General features: G+C 37.2%; 1 protein-coding gene across 4 annotated transcripts in view; it reads left to right on the top strand.

The window, feature by feature from the left end:
* Window positions 1–17,231, top strand: part of DPP10 (dipeptidyl peptidase like 10) — a 1,380,361-nt gene that overhangs the window by 1,261,303 nt on the left and 101,827 nt on the right. For all 4 annotated transcript variants that reach the window (XM_078070688.1, XM_078070689.1, XM_078070687.1 and 1 more), the window contains 2 exons: window positions 8,329–8,483; window positions 16,132–16,229. In XM_078070688.1, coding sequence (XP_077926814.1) covers window positions 8,329–8,483; window positions 16,132–16,229 — 253 coding nt within the window. The remainder of the gene's footprint in view (window positions 1–8,328; window positions 8,484–16,131; window positions 16,230–17,231) is intronic.

Below are 17,231 nucleotides of genomic sequence, written 5' to 3'. Positions count from 1 at the left end.
TGGGGTAACTAATAGAGCTTTTCAAATAAGGGAGTGTCAATATTATATCTTCCATATAAATAGATCATTTTGACTATAGTATAAAGCTGGGATTGAATAGCAGAAAGAACCAATGAGAAGCTGGGAAGTTTTTCTGTGTTCTGTTGAGAGATAATGAGTAATATTACTAGGGTTAAAGCAGTAAGAAGGAGGGAAGATTCTGAAGTTGATGAGGCAGTAAAACAGATAGATCTTAGTGGTTCAATGGATGGGGTAGATGAAAAGAAGTCAAGAATGATTCTTTGGCTTCTGGTTTGGATCTCTAGTAAATAGTGGTAACAGACACAGTACGCATTTATAAGAGTAGTGGGCTTCAGGGAGGGAAAGAATAATTTAGTGGGAACACTGGTGCTTCACAGTATGCTGCACGCTGCCTTGGGTAACAAAATGTGACCCTTAACATCGAAGAACTTTTAAGTTAACTCAGTGTAGAATATACTGACTGGACAACTAAACAACATGCCTTGGGCCTTTGTCCTTTATGTAAGGCTTTATATAATTTATGGCATTATGTTTTTAAGGAAATTGCCAGAAGAGAAATTAAAGACCATTATCTGATAAATATGGTTATTTTCTTAATAGAAATAAAGAATAAAATTAGAGCATAAAATTCTATATATTTGGGTGGAAATTGAACACTGTGTTGGGGGATAGGTAGGACAAATAGGACAAAAACTTCTGTAATAACACTATAGGTCTGACACTTTCCAAAAGAGAAATGGAAAAATTACAGTTTTTGCCATTCAAATTAAACTCAATCCTTTGGGCTCTTATGTTGTAGGTATACTAGCCAATTCCAATTGTGCTATGTGATTGAATCCTCACAATGCTAGCATATTTATTCATTTACTGAAGAAACAAGGACTCGGGGAGGACAGGTGACTTGGACATGGCCTCAGAGCTCATGAGTGCCAGAGCTGGTACTTGAATGTATATCTTCAAAGCCAGTACTTCTTCCTGGTCTACTCTACCTGTTAGAATTCAGTGCCTTTCATCGTTCCCTAAGGAATGATACACATTATTGACCTAAGCCATTAGATTTCAACTGGTCTATTTCCTCAGCCTAAGATTCTGAACCCTATCGATCATAGACTTATCTCAATTCTTGCTTTATTTCCAAGAGAAGAGACTGTATCAGGGAATCAGTGTTAAGGTTTGACAGAGGGATTTAGGCCATTCGGATGTCACTGATTTTTCCCTCACCTGTCATCCCCAACCTATGTTTCAAGAGTCTCCCCTGTACCTTCGTCTCCCACTACCACTTTGCCAAGGTACCAACAGCTCCCAGATTCCAGATTTTCTCTTTTCCCTTCAGTACACTCACCACAACACAGTGCCATCTACTAGGAATGCATATGATCTTCAACAGTATGTGTGTGATACTCTAGTGTGGAGATATCCTTTTTTGTTACTTTACAGAAATCAATTACAATCTAAATTAGTATGTGTGGGAAACTCAAGAAGTAACATGTAACATTTCCACTTACTTTCTTTAGTTGAAATTTGCCTTTTGTAAATATCATAGAAAAAAAGATTAGAGAAGGAGTCACACAAAAGATAATAAAATGTTTTTCTGGCACATTTTAAAGGCATGGCTTAACCTTTTTAGGTCCAGGCCAATCTGTGAGTGTGGCTGTTCATCCCAATCACAGGCACTTATGTCGAGTTTTTATTTAAAAGTGTTATTTTAAAGCCTCTTGGTCTCTATTCCTAGTATTATTCAATTCCTAAGGAAAGTAAAGGCAAATAAAATAAAATGTGTTTTAAAGAGTTGGTGAAGTTCAGAAGAAAAATAAAACATCATGCTCAAAATGAAACATCATTTTAAACACAATTCACACAAATGCATCTCATGTTATTCATATAAATTGGTGCATTTAACATAGTAACTCAACTAAATAAAATATCAGATGAATTCTTTGCTAAAAAGAAGTTCACAGCTACCAAGTCTACAACTTTGACAATTTCCATAAAGTATTGAATCTATTAAATAGAAAAAAATGACTGTCACTTTAAGTTATCTGAGCATATAAAATATTGGAACTAATGTGCCCAAATGATTTATAACTGTGTTTTAAGGAATTCTGTGATATTCAATTCAGCAGTTATTAAGTATATATATCTTTCCAGCATTATCTGAGAGCAATATGAAGACAAATAGGGTTTCTGTGTTTTGGGCATTTCCAACTTCGTGGAGTGAAAAACTGTAAACACCTATTATATAAAGAACCATTTGGAGCATAGTAAATAGAAATATAAATAGAACTACATGTCCACATACCAACTAGAAATAAAAGTAGGATTAATTCTAATGGAATGGGGGAATATAGAGTGGCTTCATGGAAGAAATGGTATTTGCATTGAGCTTTAAGAACGAAAAGAATAAAGAAGTGAGAGGAAAAATTGACAGGATAAACAATATCCTTATCAACAGATGGAGATTGTTAGATTTTTTGGTGGTTTACTGAGAACAATGCAAGATACCCATTTTCACTTTTTTTTCTGCCTTCTCTTGGATACAGGAAATCACATTCATCCATTCATTGATTCAACAAATATTTATTGAGCACTTACTAAATCCCAGTAAAACTGGACAATGACAGATAAAAGAAAAAATTAGAGATGCAGCCATGGAAGCCAGAGGAATATAGAAAGCTGAGTCTCAGTAGGTCAAACAAACTAAGGATTCCATAGTTACTGTTGGATTTGCTACCAGAAGTCGTTAAGAGCAAAATCAGTCAATTTGTGGTACCAGAAGCAAGATTGCAGTGGATAGAGGTGTAAATGAGAAGTGAGAAGGTTATGAATATAGACAATTCTTTTAAGAAACTTGACAGTGAGATACAGAAAATAAAGGGGAAAAAAATGAACCATAGACCCATCTGGCTGGCAGTAGCATACTCAGGGAATCTTATCTGTCTAAATTGATAAACTACAAATGGATAAAATCAGCTTACTTTTCAGAATAGCATGTTAATCTGAACACAATGATTATATATTAGTCAGTTTTCTATAAGTACTTTGTGTTGCGGCTATGTTTTTAAGTGTCTTTGATATAAAACAACATATGTTGAAAACTCCATCTGTTCTCCAGTGAGATTTTCTAATCATTGTAATAAAGACAAAGAACCAAACCTTCATTGAAATAGAATGGAATGCAATTTGTAGAAATTCACTGTTTGTAAATAATATAATATCATTAACACAGGAAGTTTCAATCCATGAGTAAGAGTCCTTATTAGTTGCAATTAAAGAAGTGTGTGCGTATCCAAGAGCACTCTTAAGCAGATGCATATTAAAGATTCTTTTATTTATCTCCTTCCCATTTCAGTTAGCTTTATTTTTGTACCTGAAGGAAGTCACATAACTCTTTGTGTGTACTACTTTGCTATTTTAGCATTTTTTATGAGGAATAACTTTAGGCATAGATCACTCTAAAATAAATTAGAGTAGATGATACCTAGTTTCTGTTGAATGGTGCTCTCAAATCTGGGCCATTCTTATTCTTGAGAAGTACTTGCACACACATACTTCAGCACCTAGATAGAACCCATTTCTTTAGAAACCCTGAGTGTTGATTTTAGACAGCACAATCTGATCTCTCTGTACCTTCAAGGCTCATAAGACTAAGAGTTTACACTCAGTTGGCATTTAGCATTTTTTTTCCCCTCAGTGTGTCATGTGGATGACTCATGTCTCCTCATATGAATTGTACGTAATTTGTACAAATCAGGGTCAGGATTACAATTGGAAAAAAATGGCACATTCAAAGTAGTATACAAAATTTTAACTATGAAGGGGCCACTTGTCAAAGACAAGGGATATGTAACAACCTTGGCTAGTATTGATTTAGCCATTAACACCTGAAGTGAGAAGGGTAAGTAAGCTGTTACTAGAACCTAGAAGGAGGGAATCCTATATAGTTTCTGAAGTAATAGAAGCAGTAAGTTTTGGTTGAGGAACATAGCCAGACTTACATGTTTCCAGTGGGTGAGAACCAAGAAAGTAAATCATGCACTAACTTTATTCTCTTCATTTAATTTGTCTGGTTTCATATTGGCCACAGCCAACAAAAACTCAGAAATCATGGGGATATTATTATTTATTCAAATAAAAACTTTGTGTCCTTGAAAGAACACACAAAGTTCCATCTGCTACTGTTTCTTTGTAGAGTGGTATTAGTCCAGTTTATATAGCTGTCTGAAATTTATAACTACAGTCAACACTTGTGCTTTTCATATAAGGTTTTGGGGCAAATGCCCCCATTAAGAAAAGAAATAAGATTATCATATGGCCTTAACTGGTAATCCTAGCTCCCTCTGTCAACTACTCATTCATTTTTCCTTTTCCTTCTGCCAGCATTCTGACTACACAGGTCATTTACGTGGTGGATCAAGCCAAAATTTTATCCTTGCCAAATCTTATTCCTTTGCTTCTTTTTCTTAATTAGGTTGCTACAATTTCAGTTTTCCATTGAAATGGAAATTAGAATGTGGAAATGTAGAATTGGAAAATGAGATCGAGTTGGACAAGGGAGTATTTCTGAATCTGCTGAGTCCAGATATATTCTTCTTTACTCTCTTTTTGTGTAGTGAATATACATATTCTTCCTGGCAGATGAGCTTAATCATCAGACACATAGTACTATGTATTCTGTCAGGTTTTTTGTTTTTTTTTTTTCCCCAGTCCTGTTGAGCCCCACATGATCAGGGGGGAAAACTCAGCTTCCAATTCAGAGGAACAGAATTAAGATATTCCCTATTGGAAGCAATCCCCCCTTAGGCATTAGGACTTCTAAACCCACTGATCTCCTTTTCATGAAGACAAGAAACAAAATACATCTAGTGGAGTAATGGTGTGATAGTGATAGAGAATGCTACACTTCTACCCCATAGTTCCTAGATTTGTGCTTTCTGGCTTTGCGAGAGGGGCACATGTATGCTGTATATGACATCCCAACTTCAAGGTTGTTATAGTGCCAAAACCGAGATAGAGAAGACTAGTTAATGCTTCCATCCAATGAGGTACATATAGCTAATAGAAAACAGTGAATTTCATGGTCTGAGCCTATTGCCCTTCTTTTTGCTATAAAATACTTTCTGTTTGGTGGTGATGCAGGGTGGATTATTGTGGTAATGGATAAGCTACTCTGTAAACCCACGAATAGCAGCACTGACAGGACTTGAAGCAGCAGAGGCATATCTATTCCAGAGTATGTGTCTATCTCTGTAATGACAAAATGCTACCCCTTCTTGATGGAATGCTTCCCATGTAATCTACCTGCCACCAGGTAGCCAGATGGTCCTGCTGGGAAATAATGCCATGTCGAGTTTAATGACAGCCACTATCATTGGAAGGTAATGGTGAGAGCCAAAGCAGACCGACATGCGCTCTGTAGTCATATTGTCCATCTGATTATTGACAGCCTCCTCTACTATGGATGTGTTCTGATGGATATTCAGTAGGACACTAATATCTTCATATTTTTACATTTTTACCCCTCCTGATAAGTCAATGCAGTTATCTTTCTCTAAACTTCCTTGTCACTAATTTTTGTCTTCCCATAACCCTAATCAGGTCTTTTATTAGTTACTGTGCATGAGTCAGGGTAGATCCATGCTTCAGGCCAATTTTCCTTCCACAAGAAGTACAAAACTAAATATCTTGTTCAAAAGTCTGCCAACTGGGAGGATTTATGTTTTCTTTAGTCTTTTAATGCCACTCCTCAGTCAGATTGTGGTACAGAGCCTATCCAATTCCAGAGCCTTCAAGTACATCATGCAAACCTGCCCATAAACCAGGCCTGCATTTATTTCTCCCCTGCCAACTTGTATGAGAACACATCTTGAGGTTTAGGTATGAGCTGAAGGAGAGAGGGTAAAGTAGAGGATGCAATAATCTGGACATTTTACTTAATGCGTTCTACCCAATCCCATATATACCCCTTCTATTTTATAGTGGGATGTTGCTGTATGTGTTTCGTTTTATGGTCAGTGATTCAGAGAACAGTCAGTTCATGATGGGCAGTTTGGGTTGCATAGCCACTTGGTATCCCATGGTCAGGCTAATTATTTCTGCAAGAGCCCAGTAGAGAGCTGCTTTTGAAAAGGAGAATATTTATCAGCACAGGAGGAAATGGCCTTCCTCTAAAGCTTGTAATGCCTGTGTTTTGATTGCCATATAATGAGTGTCAGAAGCTCCACACAGCGTCTTTGTTTACCATGCACCTTTACATTCGCAGCGTATCTTCTGGGTCACCAGGTAAAGACAGTAGGGAAGGTTGTACCATGGCCTTGATCTGCTGCATAGCCCTTTCTTGCACAGGCTCTGCTCAGAACAGGCAGCTTTATAGGTTATCTGGGAAGTAGAACAGGGCAACATATGTGAATATGGTTTAAGTTGTTATTCAAAATCAGAAGAGTCTATTCCCTCTTTACTTTTGCATAAGTACAATTCCAACAAGTTTTCTCTCACTTTACAAGAGATATCCCAGTGTATACTATGCTACTAGATCTCTAAACTCTCCTCTAGGGATGTAGACTCTTAAACTTTATAGGAATTTATCTTCCACTCTGCCTTAATGCAGAGAATGCCTAGCTCCCTGGGATAGAGGTTGCCTCTGTCAGCAAGGAGACTTCTGGGAATTTTGAGGTTCAATATCTTCAGCCATAATATTAGACACATATAGCAACATTCCCCAATAATGTGTTATTTAATGAGACTGGTCCAGAAAGCATAAGTATACTGCACATGTTTACCCAAGCATCTTTATCCTAGGTGCCAGTGTCCCAGGACTTCTCCTCCGATATCTCTGTATTAGCTTTAAAAAACAACTGGAGTTGAGCCCCTAATTTGTGTTGTAGTTCTGCCACCCTTACTATGTTCTCTTGGACCTCTGCCTTATCTGCCTTGCAACAACAGAAGAAGAGAGGGACTCCTTCAAAGATGCCATGGTGATCTTTTTTGTATTCTTGATTTTGCAGACATGGTTTCCATTTCAGTTTATCCCTATGGAATCTCCTTGAGGTGTCACATGACCCGTGGGAGCTTCATTTTATAATCTTTACAGTTGCCGCTATTGTAGCAATTAAGTGCCACCACCAATTATCCTCCCCAAACCTTTCCTCTCTATCTGCATTTCATTTTGTATCATCACCAGTGACAATGGATTACTCATGAGTCCATCCATTGCTATGGATTATCTATGCTCCAGTTCCCTCCTGGAAAGGAGATGATTACATCAAAGATAGTACAAATAGAGATGGATATAGATATAGATCAGCAACTTAATCTCAAACTCTAATTTTAAAGGTCCCTTTTCCGAGTCTCTTACTGGTATTCATCATGGTATCTGTCAGGGTACAAAGTTAGCACATTCAGTAATCTGAAGATTTATTTACAAAGAGACCACATTTACAAAGTGAAACCGTAAAGGACAGAGCTATAATCTAGACTAGTAACAACCAAGCTATAATCACCCCTGTGACCATAGAGATGAGTCATTACAAGATACAAAAGGAGAAAATTTCACAGAAGAGAGTGCACTGACGGGGTAGTGACATCATTTAAAACCCACAGCTAGACTGAAGTGACATTTCAGGGTAGAGCCAAGGGAACACATACTCTGACTTCACTCTCCTCCTTGTAATCTCTTGCCATAGTATAATAAAGGGCATGTCTCTTGCCATAGTATAATAAAGGGCATGCTCTGGAGGGCATGGCTGCCCTTCTGCTGTTGTTCACCCACGTTAATTTTCTGGACCAGAAAGCAGGTATAGACAAGTGAATAGTGGATCTGGGGTCACATGAAAGATACCCAGTCTATTTCTCATTCTCTTTCTTTAGAGCTTAAAATAGTTTCATGAGTCTAGTGGTTATCCAACTTGTTCGATGATGAGAGTGGGTATTTAACTTGTTTGATGATGGAAATATGATTGAAAGCAAATGTGAATGAATGGTGACCTAAATACGGTTTTATGCCATATTTCAGTCTTCAGTTACTGTTCTTATTCTTTTTACCCCAGTAGTGCTTTCATTTTCTCTGTTCACACTGCTGACAGTCTATGAAATCCTGACTTCATTGCTTCATTCTTTCCTGCCATTGCATCTGCTTCTCCTGGGACTAAAAGGGTAACTCAGAAATACAGAATTCTCTATGACGTTGATAAAATCCAACCGTTGTATAGAAAAAAAATGTATGTGTGCAATGGAGATTTCAAGGACAGATGTTTGTGGGTCACTGAGCCCACATCTCTACAGTTGGTTTCAAATAACACTCATTTATTCTAGAGGAACTTCTGCATTCTCACATTGCCCACTGGTGGTCGCCAGATGGAGAAAGGCTTGCCTTCCTGATGATAAATGATTCGTTGGTGCCTAACATGGTTATCCCTCGATTTACTGGAGCATTGTATCCCAAAGGAAAGCAGTATCCATATCCTAAGGTAAGTAACGTGGAAGTACTGGTTTGTTCTCTTTCTCCGCACCAGTGACTTGATTGATAGTATCCTTGCTTCATGAGCAAGTTGTCTTTGCAGAAAAACAAAAGGAAGCTTTTCACTCGTGGTCGGCAGATTCATTTTTTAGAGTTTGCAGTAGCCTGTACACAGTGTTCTGGTAGGAAGAAGTAGAGATGACTCAGGGCTTGGGAACGGCCACTTTTACTGCATTTCTTCCTCTTTGATTCTCTCATTCTTGTTTTCCCTTGCCTTCCGAGCATTTGGAAAGAAAGTGAGAAAAGATAAGGGGCAAACATTATGCCAGGGCACAGGTTTCTCCAAAGTACATTCTCTGTGTTAATATTTGTTATATTCTAGTTGTTACTAGGTGTTATAAGGGAAGAAAAAGTCCCATGGTCAAATAGGTTGAAAATTCTTAGTTAAAAATAAAATCCAACTTCTTGCAGACATTTTCTTAGAGCACTTAAAATATTATATGTTAATGTACATTATAAATCTCCCATAAAAAAATTGACTAAGCATAAAGTATCTCCAGTAAGGAATAGACTAAGCATAAAGAATCTCTATAAAGAATAGACTAAAGAGTCACCAATAAAGAATAGACTAAGCATAAAGAATTTATTAGTATTAGTATTAACATCAGCATTATTTTGGCAGAGCATACTCTGGAACATACTTTATAATGTGACGGGGTAGAGCTATAGCCAGGCGTAGCTAAGATAGATGGAATTGTTTTATTGAGTGAGGCAAATACGAAACTCTTGCCCAGTGAGCAAAACTATTTTCAAGTAGGGAGCAGGTTGCAAAAACATCTGGAGTGTAATGATTTTTTTCTATTGTATGGCATTTTTGATAACTTAAGGTCTCTTTTTTAAAAATACATTTCCCCATGTTTATATTACAAAGAAAAAGGCTCATGAATGAGGCTTCCTATGCATTAATCATGTAAAGATGTCTTATAGGAAAAATTTTAAACTGTTTTACACATTTCAGCTCTTAATTAGTTAAGAGATGGCTGCTAATTCAATTTAGAAGCTATGTTTTTTAAAGATTTTATTTATTTGAGAGAGAGAGAGCAAGTGAGCAAGAGAAAGCATGAGCAGAGGGGAGGGTCAGAGGGAGAAGGAGAAGCAGACTCCCTTTTGAGCAGGGAGCCTGACGCAAAACTCGGTCCCAGGACTCTGGGATCATGATCTGAGCTGAAGGCAGACGCTTAACCAACTGAGCTACCCAGTCCCCTTTAGAAGCTATTTTTAAGCCATTCCTTTAGTGAGTTGTACTGTTTCCCAATCACAATAGGTTTTATACCTTTCAACTTGTGTGTTACATTAATTCGGCAAGGTATTGGACAAATTATCCATCACACAGATTATTCTATACTTGCAGTAAAGGCATGGTTAGGGTAGGCATGACTTTTCTTATTTTCCTGTCATCCACCAAACTCAAGTACTTAAAGTAGGGAACGAAGGTGGGGGAGGGAGGATTCTTAGACAGTCTCACATCTTAGATAGGTAAAGAGGGAGGGAGGGAGGGAGGGAGGATGAAAGACAGTCTTGAATTTAGAGAGTCTGGAATAAGAAGAGCATTTCCTCGGTGAGATTCTGTACTCTCTGTTTTTCTTTTGTATTTTTTTCCCCCTCTCAAACCTACCTTCCTTCCATAGATTGTGGTGTTAAATGACTGGCTTATAGCTGAGAAGGACAAGACTGAGAGGAATCTGATTCTATGATTTTGAAATATTATTTTTAGGGTCTTCTCTGGATATGAATTAGAAGACATATATACTCAGTGCTCTTCAGGAGAAAATGGCAACTTGACCTAACCAAAAAAAAAAAAAAAAAAAAAAAAAAATCATACTCACCAAGAGATTTTTATTGTACTTCAGGTACATGACTTATGACTTCTCTAGTATAGATTGAGTCATGTTTGATGAATGACAGTTTGTTCCTGTATAGCATAGCTGCACCTTTTTTTTCCCCCAGGGAATGACTGAAAAGACTTCTCAAATGTATTAATTCTCGCATCATTTGATTTACTTATGATAATGAAAGTTCACCTGACAGTTCAAATACAACACCAAGTGGCATATTGTGGGAAGCATATGTGAATAGGCAAGATATTCACACACAACTGTTCAGTTTGTTTACTGCACAAAGGGAACAAAACCAGCCCCAGGGGAGGAACAACATTTTGTCATTCATTTCCCAAGAGGAGTGGGGACTTCAGGATTCACGACGTAAGAGCCAGATGCCCTAGGTGTGTTTCAAACTGCCTTCTCAGTTAGGGGCTGCTTGAACTTGGACACTCCTAGACCTCATAACTTTAACAGACTGAGGCAAACAAATAGACAAACAGGAATGTCTGAGAAATTTTAATTCATAAGGTACTGGGTTGACAAGCCTAGACACTTTGTTATTAATAAGTTATTATTTTATTAATTATTTAATATTTCTTAATAGTAAAGCTAGGCATAAAATAATAATGTTTGCTATTGTATAAATCGGGTGTGCTAATAATATGCTTCATATTTTCAGAGAGACTTTTCACTTTTTTTTTTCCTTATTTGGACCTCTTCACAATTGCCTCCATTTACGAATGGACAAACCAAGCTCTCTAAAAGGCTAAGTGCTTTTATAAAAGTCACAGTTATTTTGAGAACAGGGAAATAACTCAAATGTATTGAATCTGTCCCTCTCCGTAAAACTACCAGAGGTTAACTTGTATCTCTGAAGACGTAGCTGGAATCAAAATTATCTTCTTGTGAAGCTAACAAATATATGTGGAGCTGTTTGCTCCATTTACTCCTAATGACTTAACTATATATGTAGTGGGATATACGTAGGATTCTTAGACAGTCTCACATCTTAGAGAGAGAGAGAGAGAAATAGGGATTTGTAATACAAAGTAAAAGTCCTGAGTGTGTGTTAATGACTACCACTGAGGAGTAGTAAGCATAAAAAAAGGTAGCTATTCCTGTGGCCAAGCCGAGAAAGAAACCTAAGTCCTCAGGAGGTTTTTAGTAGGAATCCCTGCTCAGGTACATAAGACAACAGGACTCAAAAAAACAAGATATGGGCTTGATCCTTGTTCTCAGATAAGTTTCAGTATCATTTTGGGTATATTACTTGAACTTTGAAAGTCTTACTATTTTCTACTCTGGTTTAAAAAAAAAAAAAATGTTTGCTAGTTCTCCCACTAACAACTATATTATTTTGATTTGCTCTTACTTTTGTAATAAACTTATAAAAAGTAGTACTTTCGACACTGAAGTAATTCGTAGAGTTCACACTAAATTGTGCTTCAAATTAAACTAGATTAAAATGAGTGCAGCAAATACTCAATGTGGTCAGATTTACTAATGAAATACTTACACTAAACAAATATATTTGTATTTTACTTAATTCAGCATGATTCAGAACTCATAAAATACCCTATCATTAGCAATTCAGCACAAAAGAGATGCACAGTTCTATCTCAGTAACCTCAGGTTAATCTTCTTAATTAAAGCATTATCTTGTTTAATGACAATTTAGTTGCCAGTAAAATAAGGTTAATTATTATTGAGGCTTGTGTTTCAGAGTCATAGAGGAAGGATTCTGTAGATATGCAGTCTTTTTGGCAAATGTGACTGTAAAAAACAAATAGATGAACTCTTCTAATTTGCAAACTATTGAAATGATCCAAATGTTAAAAAAGGTACAAATGAACTTGCAATGTGCACTTAATTTCAAAACTCCGTGGAGAGAGAAAAATCTAATTGAGATTGTAGAATGCTGGATGGCTGAATTTTAGAAACAACCTGATGTTTGTTTTTTGTCTAAAATTGGCCACATTGTATACACCTTTTAATTTGTTCCCATGTAAAAGCTAACTGGGATATCAGCGATCCTATACACGTATAAGCATACAGAGCTGCAGACATTAAAAAAAAAAAAAAAAAAACCTGCCTGATGATATGGTAATAACCATATATGTCTTTGACAAAGGATGTCATAAAATTATTCATCACTGATAAGAACTGACAAAAAGATCAAATTTAATTTTCTTTTTTTCTTAATGAGCTTATTGAAGAATTTTAAAAATTGGCAGAATTTTTCATCAACTAGAAAAGTCAGTGTTTTAATAACTGTCTTTCTAATTCACTCCTATATACTATTTTAGACATTTTTATAGATAATCTTTTTGTTAGTCCACATAACAAAATTATAAGATATTTATAGCTACAGAAAGGAAACCTGCCTTGGCTCAAAACTTCTGACTTGTGACATATTCTCAGTGAAGTATTGTCTCATTTTTGATAATCCAATAAAATAACACTTGAGGATCTTTAACATCTTGCCCACGGTCTATATTCGGTAAATAGCAGTCACAGTGTAAACCCAGGCTTCTCTGACTCACAGGTTAAGCTAAACCAGTTCTCACAATGTGGTACTTTTCCTCATCTGGGAGACTTAGAAATGAGATTCTCATGTCCCATGACATGAGAAATGCTGGGTAAATCTTGTTAAACAAGCCCTCCAGTCCTCTGGGTAATTCTTTTTTTTTTCTTTTTTAAAAGATTTATTTATTTATTTTAGAGACAGAGAGTGCCAGTGGAGGGAGGATCAGAGGGAGAGGGACAACCAGACCCCTAACTGAGTGCAGAGCCTGATGCAGGGCTCGATCCCAGGACCCTGAGATCGTGACCTGAGCCAAAAACAAGGCCGACGCTTAACTGACTGCACCACCCAGGGACTCCCTGGGTAATTCTGATGCAGGCTGACACCTTTGATAAGCACTGAACTGTAATATATATTATTGTGTACGTGTATGTATATGATAACATATATACTATTGGATATATATGCATTACTACATATACTAGTAATAATATATATTACTGAAAAAAATATATATCAGTGTCCATTTGTAAATTTACATATTATTATAGTTATCTGAGAGTCTTATTAAAATAAAGAATCCAGGCCCACACCTAGAGATTCTGATTTTTGAGTCTACATGGGGCCCATAATTTGTGTTTCTAAGATTCTAGGTGATGCTGATGGATGCTGCCAGTCAAAGATCAATACTTTGAATGGCACTACTGAATATTACGTCCCAGCTCTAATTTTTAATATACCTGGTCAAATTAGAGAAACGGTTAGATTGAAAAATATGGATAAGGCCAGTATTTTCAGGGAGGATCATGGCAATTAAACTGAAATGGGAGTGATGTGAAAGGGAGCTCCTGTATGTGGTAGAAGGCTAAACTGCCCAAGACAAATGTGCCCAGGCACTTGAGGGGTTTAGAACAATGAAAAGCTTTATAAAATCTGACATGAGAGCCTTCTCTGTGAGGCAGGATCGTAGCTTATCTTCCAGGAAGCCCTTCACTATATAAACCATTTCCATAATCTCTCTTTATAGCATTGTGTTTCTGTACCAAAGGACTTTCCTGACTCCTTTGGCTCAAAACTTCTTTTTTTTTAAGATTTTATTTATTTATTTGACAGAGAGAGACACAGCGAGAGAGGGAACACAAGCAGGGGGAGTGGGAGAGGGAGAAGCAGGCTTCCCACTGACCAGGGAGCCCGATGCGGGGCTCGATCCCAGGACCCTGGGATCATGACCTGAGCCGAAGGCAGACGCTTAACGACTGAGCCACCCAGGCGCCCCTGGCTCAAAACTTCTGACTTGTGTATGATGCACCCCCACAGATGTGCTAGTCGTTTTTGTTTACACCAGAAACCAATGATGTATAATATGTTGGCTAATTAAATAAAAAAAGAAAAGACTCTATTTTTTAGAGCAGCTTAAAGTTCACAACAAAATTGAAAGGTAGAGAGAATTCGCATATGCCCCCTGCACCTACAATTGCAGAGCCTCCTCCATTATCAGCACCATTCACTGCAGCAGTGCATTTGTTACAACTGATGAAGCTACACACCATAATCACCCAAAGTCCATAGTTGACGTTACAGTTCACTGTGGGTGTTGTACATCCTCTAGGTTTGGACAAATATATAATGACATGCATCCAGCATTACGGTATCACATAGTATTTTTCACTGCCCTAAAAATCCTCTGGGCTCCACTCGTTCATCCTCCTGCCTTCCCCCTGTACTAGTTGTATTTACTAGCCTAACAACACAGTCCTTGAAGAGCTATTATGGACTATTGGTGGAATGTATTATGTTGCTTCTTGTCCTGTTCAACTTTGGGTTTTGTCAATGCCAATTACTTGAACATGGATTTTCTTTCTCATCTTTAAATCACTTTTGTAATACTCCTTAGATTTTTGTCAGTCTTCTAACTCAACCCACTTTTAATTTCCTTGTCTTTCTTTGTACATCTCATCTAGTCTTCTCCTAAAACATCAGCCTCTCTGCAATGACATATCAGTATTTTGTTTAGGAACACATTGTGCCACAAGTAGTCAACTGATTCTATACATCATTTATTCACATAAACATTCTCCTATTCATTCATTCAAACTGCTTGAGATATATTGGTAAAAGGTCCCTTTTGTGCCCCCTACAAATTCATAGTATTTGAAAAATTGTGGAGGCCATTGCCTGGGAATGAACTGAAGCAAAGCATAGCAGGGAAGAGCATCCTGGGTTTAAATACCAGCTTCCTCAGTTATTGGATATCCATCTTCCACAGTTTGCTGAGCTTCTCCATTGCCATCTGGAAATGGTTATAATTATTCTTAGGACGGAAGTAAGAATATTTAGTAAGATTATTCATGTAGTGCCTTTACTACATACTTGAGCCAGAAACATACTAATGCTCTAGGCTAGCCATTACCGATTCTTGTCACTGTCCTTCTACTCATCTGACTACATACTTAGTGAGGGCAGACTGCTCTGTGGCCCACCACCTCCCAAGGGGCACTTACACCAGACCCCATCTGGTATTCACTAAAGTTTAAAAGGAAACCTGGGGGAAGGGAAGGAAAAATAAGGTAATAACAGAGAGAGAGGTAAACCATAAGAGACTCCTAACTATAGAGAACAAACTGAGGGTTGCTGGAGGGGAGGTTGGGGGGGGTGGATCGGATAATTGGGTGATGGGCATTAAGGAGGGCACTTTATGTAATGAGCACTGGGTGTTACATGCAACTGATGAATCACTAAATTCTACCCCTGAAATGAAAAACAAAAGGAAACTTAGGAATGTAGGAATGTTTAATGCAATGGGATGGATTAGGTATTGGGGAATTTTAAGCATGTGTCACCCAGATTGGCAAATCTTCTTTATCTTTTTCTTCTTATTTTTTTTAATTAGCCAAGCTTTTTTCTCATTGCATATCTTATCCTATAATGTGAGTAGCAGCTTATTCTACTAGTTGTTTTGTTAAGCCAGCCCTCCTGGTGTCATTCTAGGGAAAGAACACAGTAGCACTGCCTAATGAATAAACTCATCATGATTTTCCATCACCTTTAATTGTCTGACTAAAATGCTTGAGAAACAGCAATCTACAAAAACAATTGAAGGCAATCAGGTTGCTGAATTTAAAATCATTTCTACTTTAGAGAAATTAAACTTTTTCCCTGTTCTAATGCAAAATTAGAATCACACCACATTTTCTTTTTTTCTCAATATATTTAATGCTTAATATATTTGTGTCACAATGTTCATTTTCTCAAAGGCAGGTCAAATGAACCCAACCATCAAATTATATGTTGTAAACCTATATGGACCAACTCATACTTTGGAACTCATGCCACCTGACAGCTTTAAATCAAGGTATGCGATTTCCATTTTACTTTTACTTGGAAATAGTTATTTTAACTTCAATTATCATTTTGTTGCAATTTAGAGAGATGTGATCAGCTCAACAAATCCACATGAAAATAAATCTGAGGTTGCCCCATTAGTGCAGGAATGAACTCATTCTGGGCTTCTTGTTGTTCCCAGGGAGCATTTAAAGTTTCAAGGCGATTAGCAGCACCAGAAAATGACTAAATGTAGTGATATTGAGAATTAGACTTGTTGCAGGAGATGTGACAGGGAGATGGGGGCAAAGGATAATTTTCCATTGAATGTTCTTCCTGAAAATAGTTACTCCATTTTTTTAAATGGTCCTCTTTAAAAGAGCACAGTCTTCCTAGAATCTGTGTAGTTTTTCCAGCAGAAATTCTCCCCATAGCTTGGGAGTGATTCCCTAGCTTTTTCCTCCAGGCAGGGAAGTGTAATGAGATGTGGTTTCAAAATATTCTATATAAGAAGCCTTCTTATTTAAGAAGTTTAAATGGAGAGGAAAAAAAAAAAAACACACATTTTATGTGTCAGAAGCATAATTTTAATATTAGTAAAATTTCCAATAGCACACAATGAATCAAATAACCATGTGGATTTTAAAATTCAGAGTGGTCTCAAACTTCAAGGGTATTCATTCAAATAGTGCAACCCTTTGAAACTTTACAGTGGTCCTGGAGCTGGAATAGGTAGCTGATTTAGGAAAATACTTTCACACTATTGAATGATATGGGGCTGAGCTCAAACTTTGTTTTGATGCCATCAACAATCAGTGCTAGGGGACTGATGCAAATATAAATTCCACTCAAACGCTGTTCCATTGATGTATTTGGGAAAATTCCATCACAGTTGGGGATTTTCACAGACAGTGCAGCCTGCAGCATGTGGAAAATTTCCCTCCTGTAAAGTTATGAAAAATTTATGGACTGCTTACACTGGAAGGGCGCTCATAACTACCTAATACAATCTGTTCCTATTATTGAGGGAAAA

This window comes from Halichoerus grypus, chromosome 4, assembly GCF_964656455.1.
Source record: "Halichoerus grypus chromosome 4, mHalGry1.hap1.1, whole genome shotgun sequence".
Lineage (NCBI taxonomy): Eukaryota > Metazoa > Chordata > Mammalia > Carnivora > Phocidae > Halichoerus > Halichoerus grypus.
This window is presented reverse-complemented; position numbering and strand designations above follow the sequence as displayed.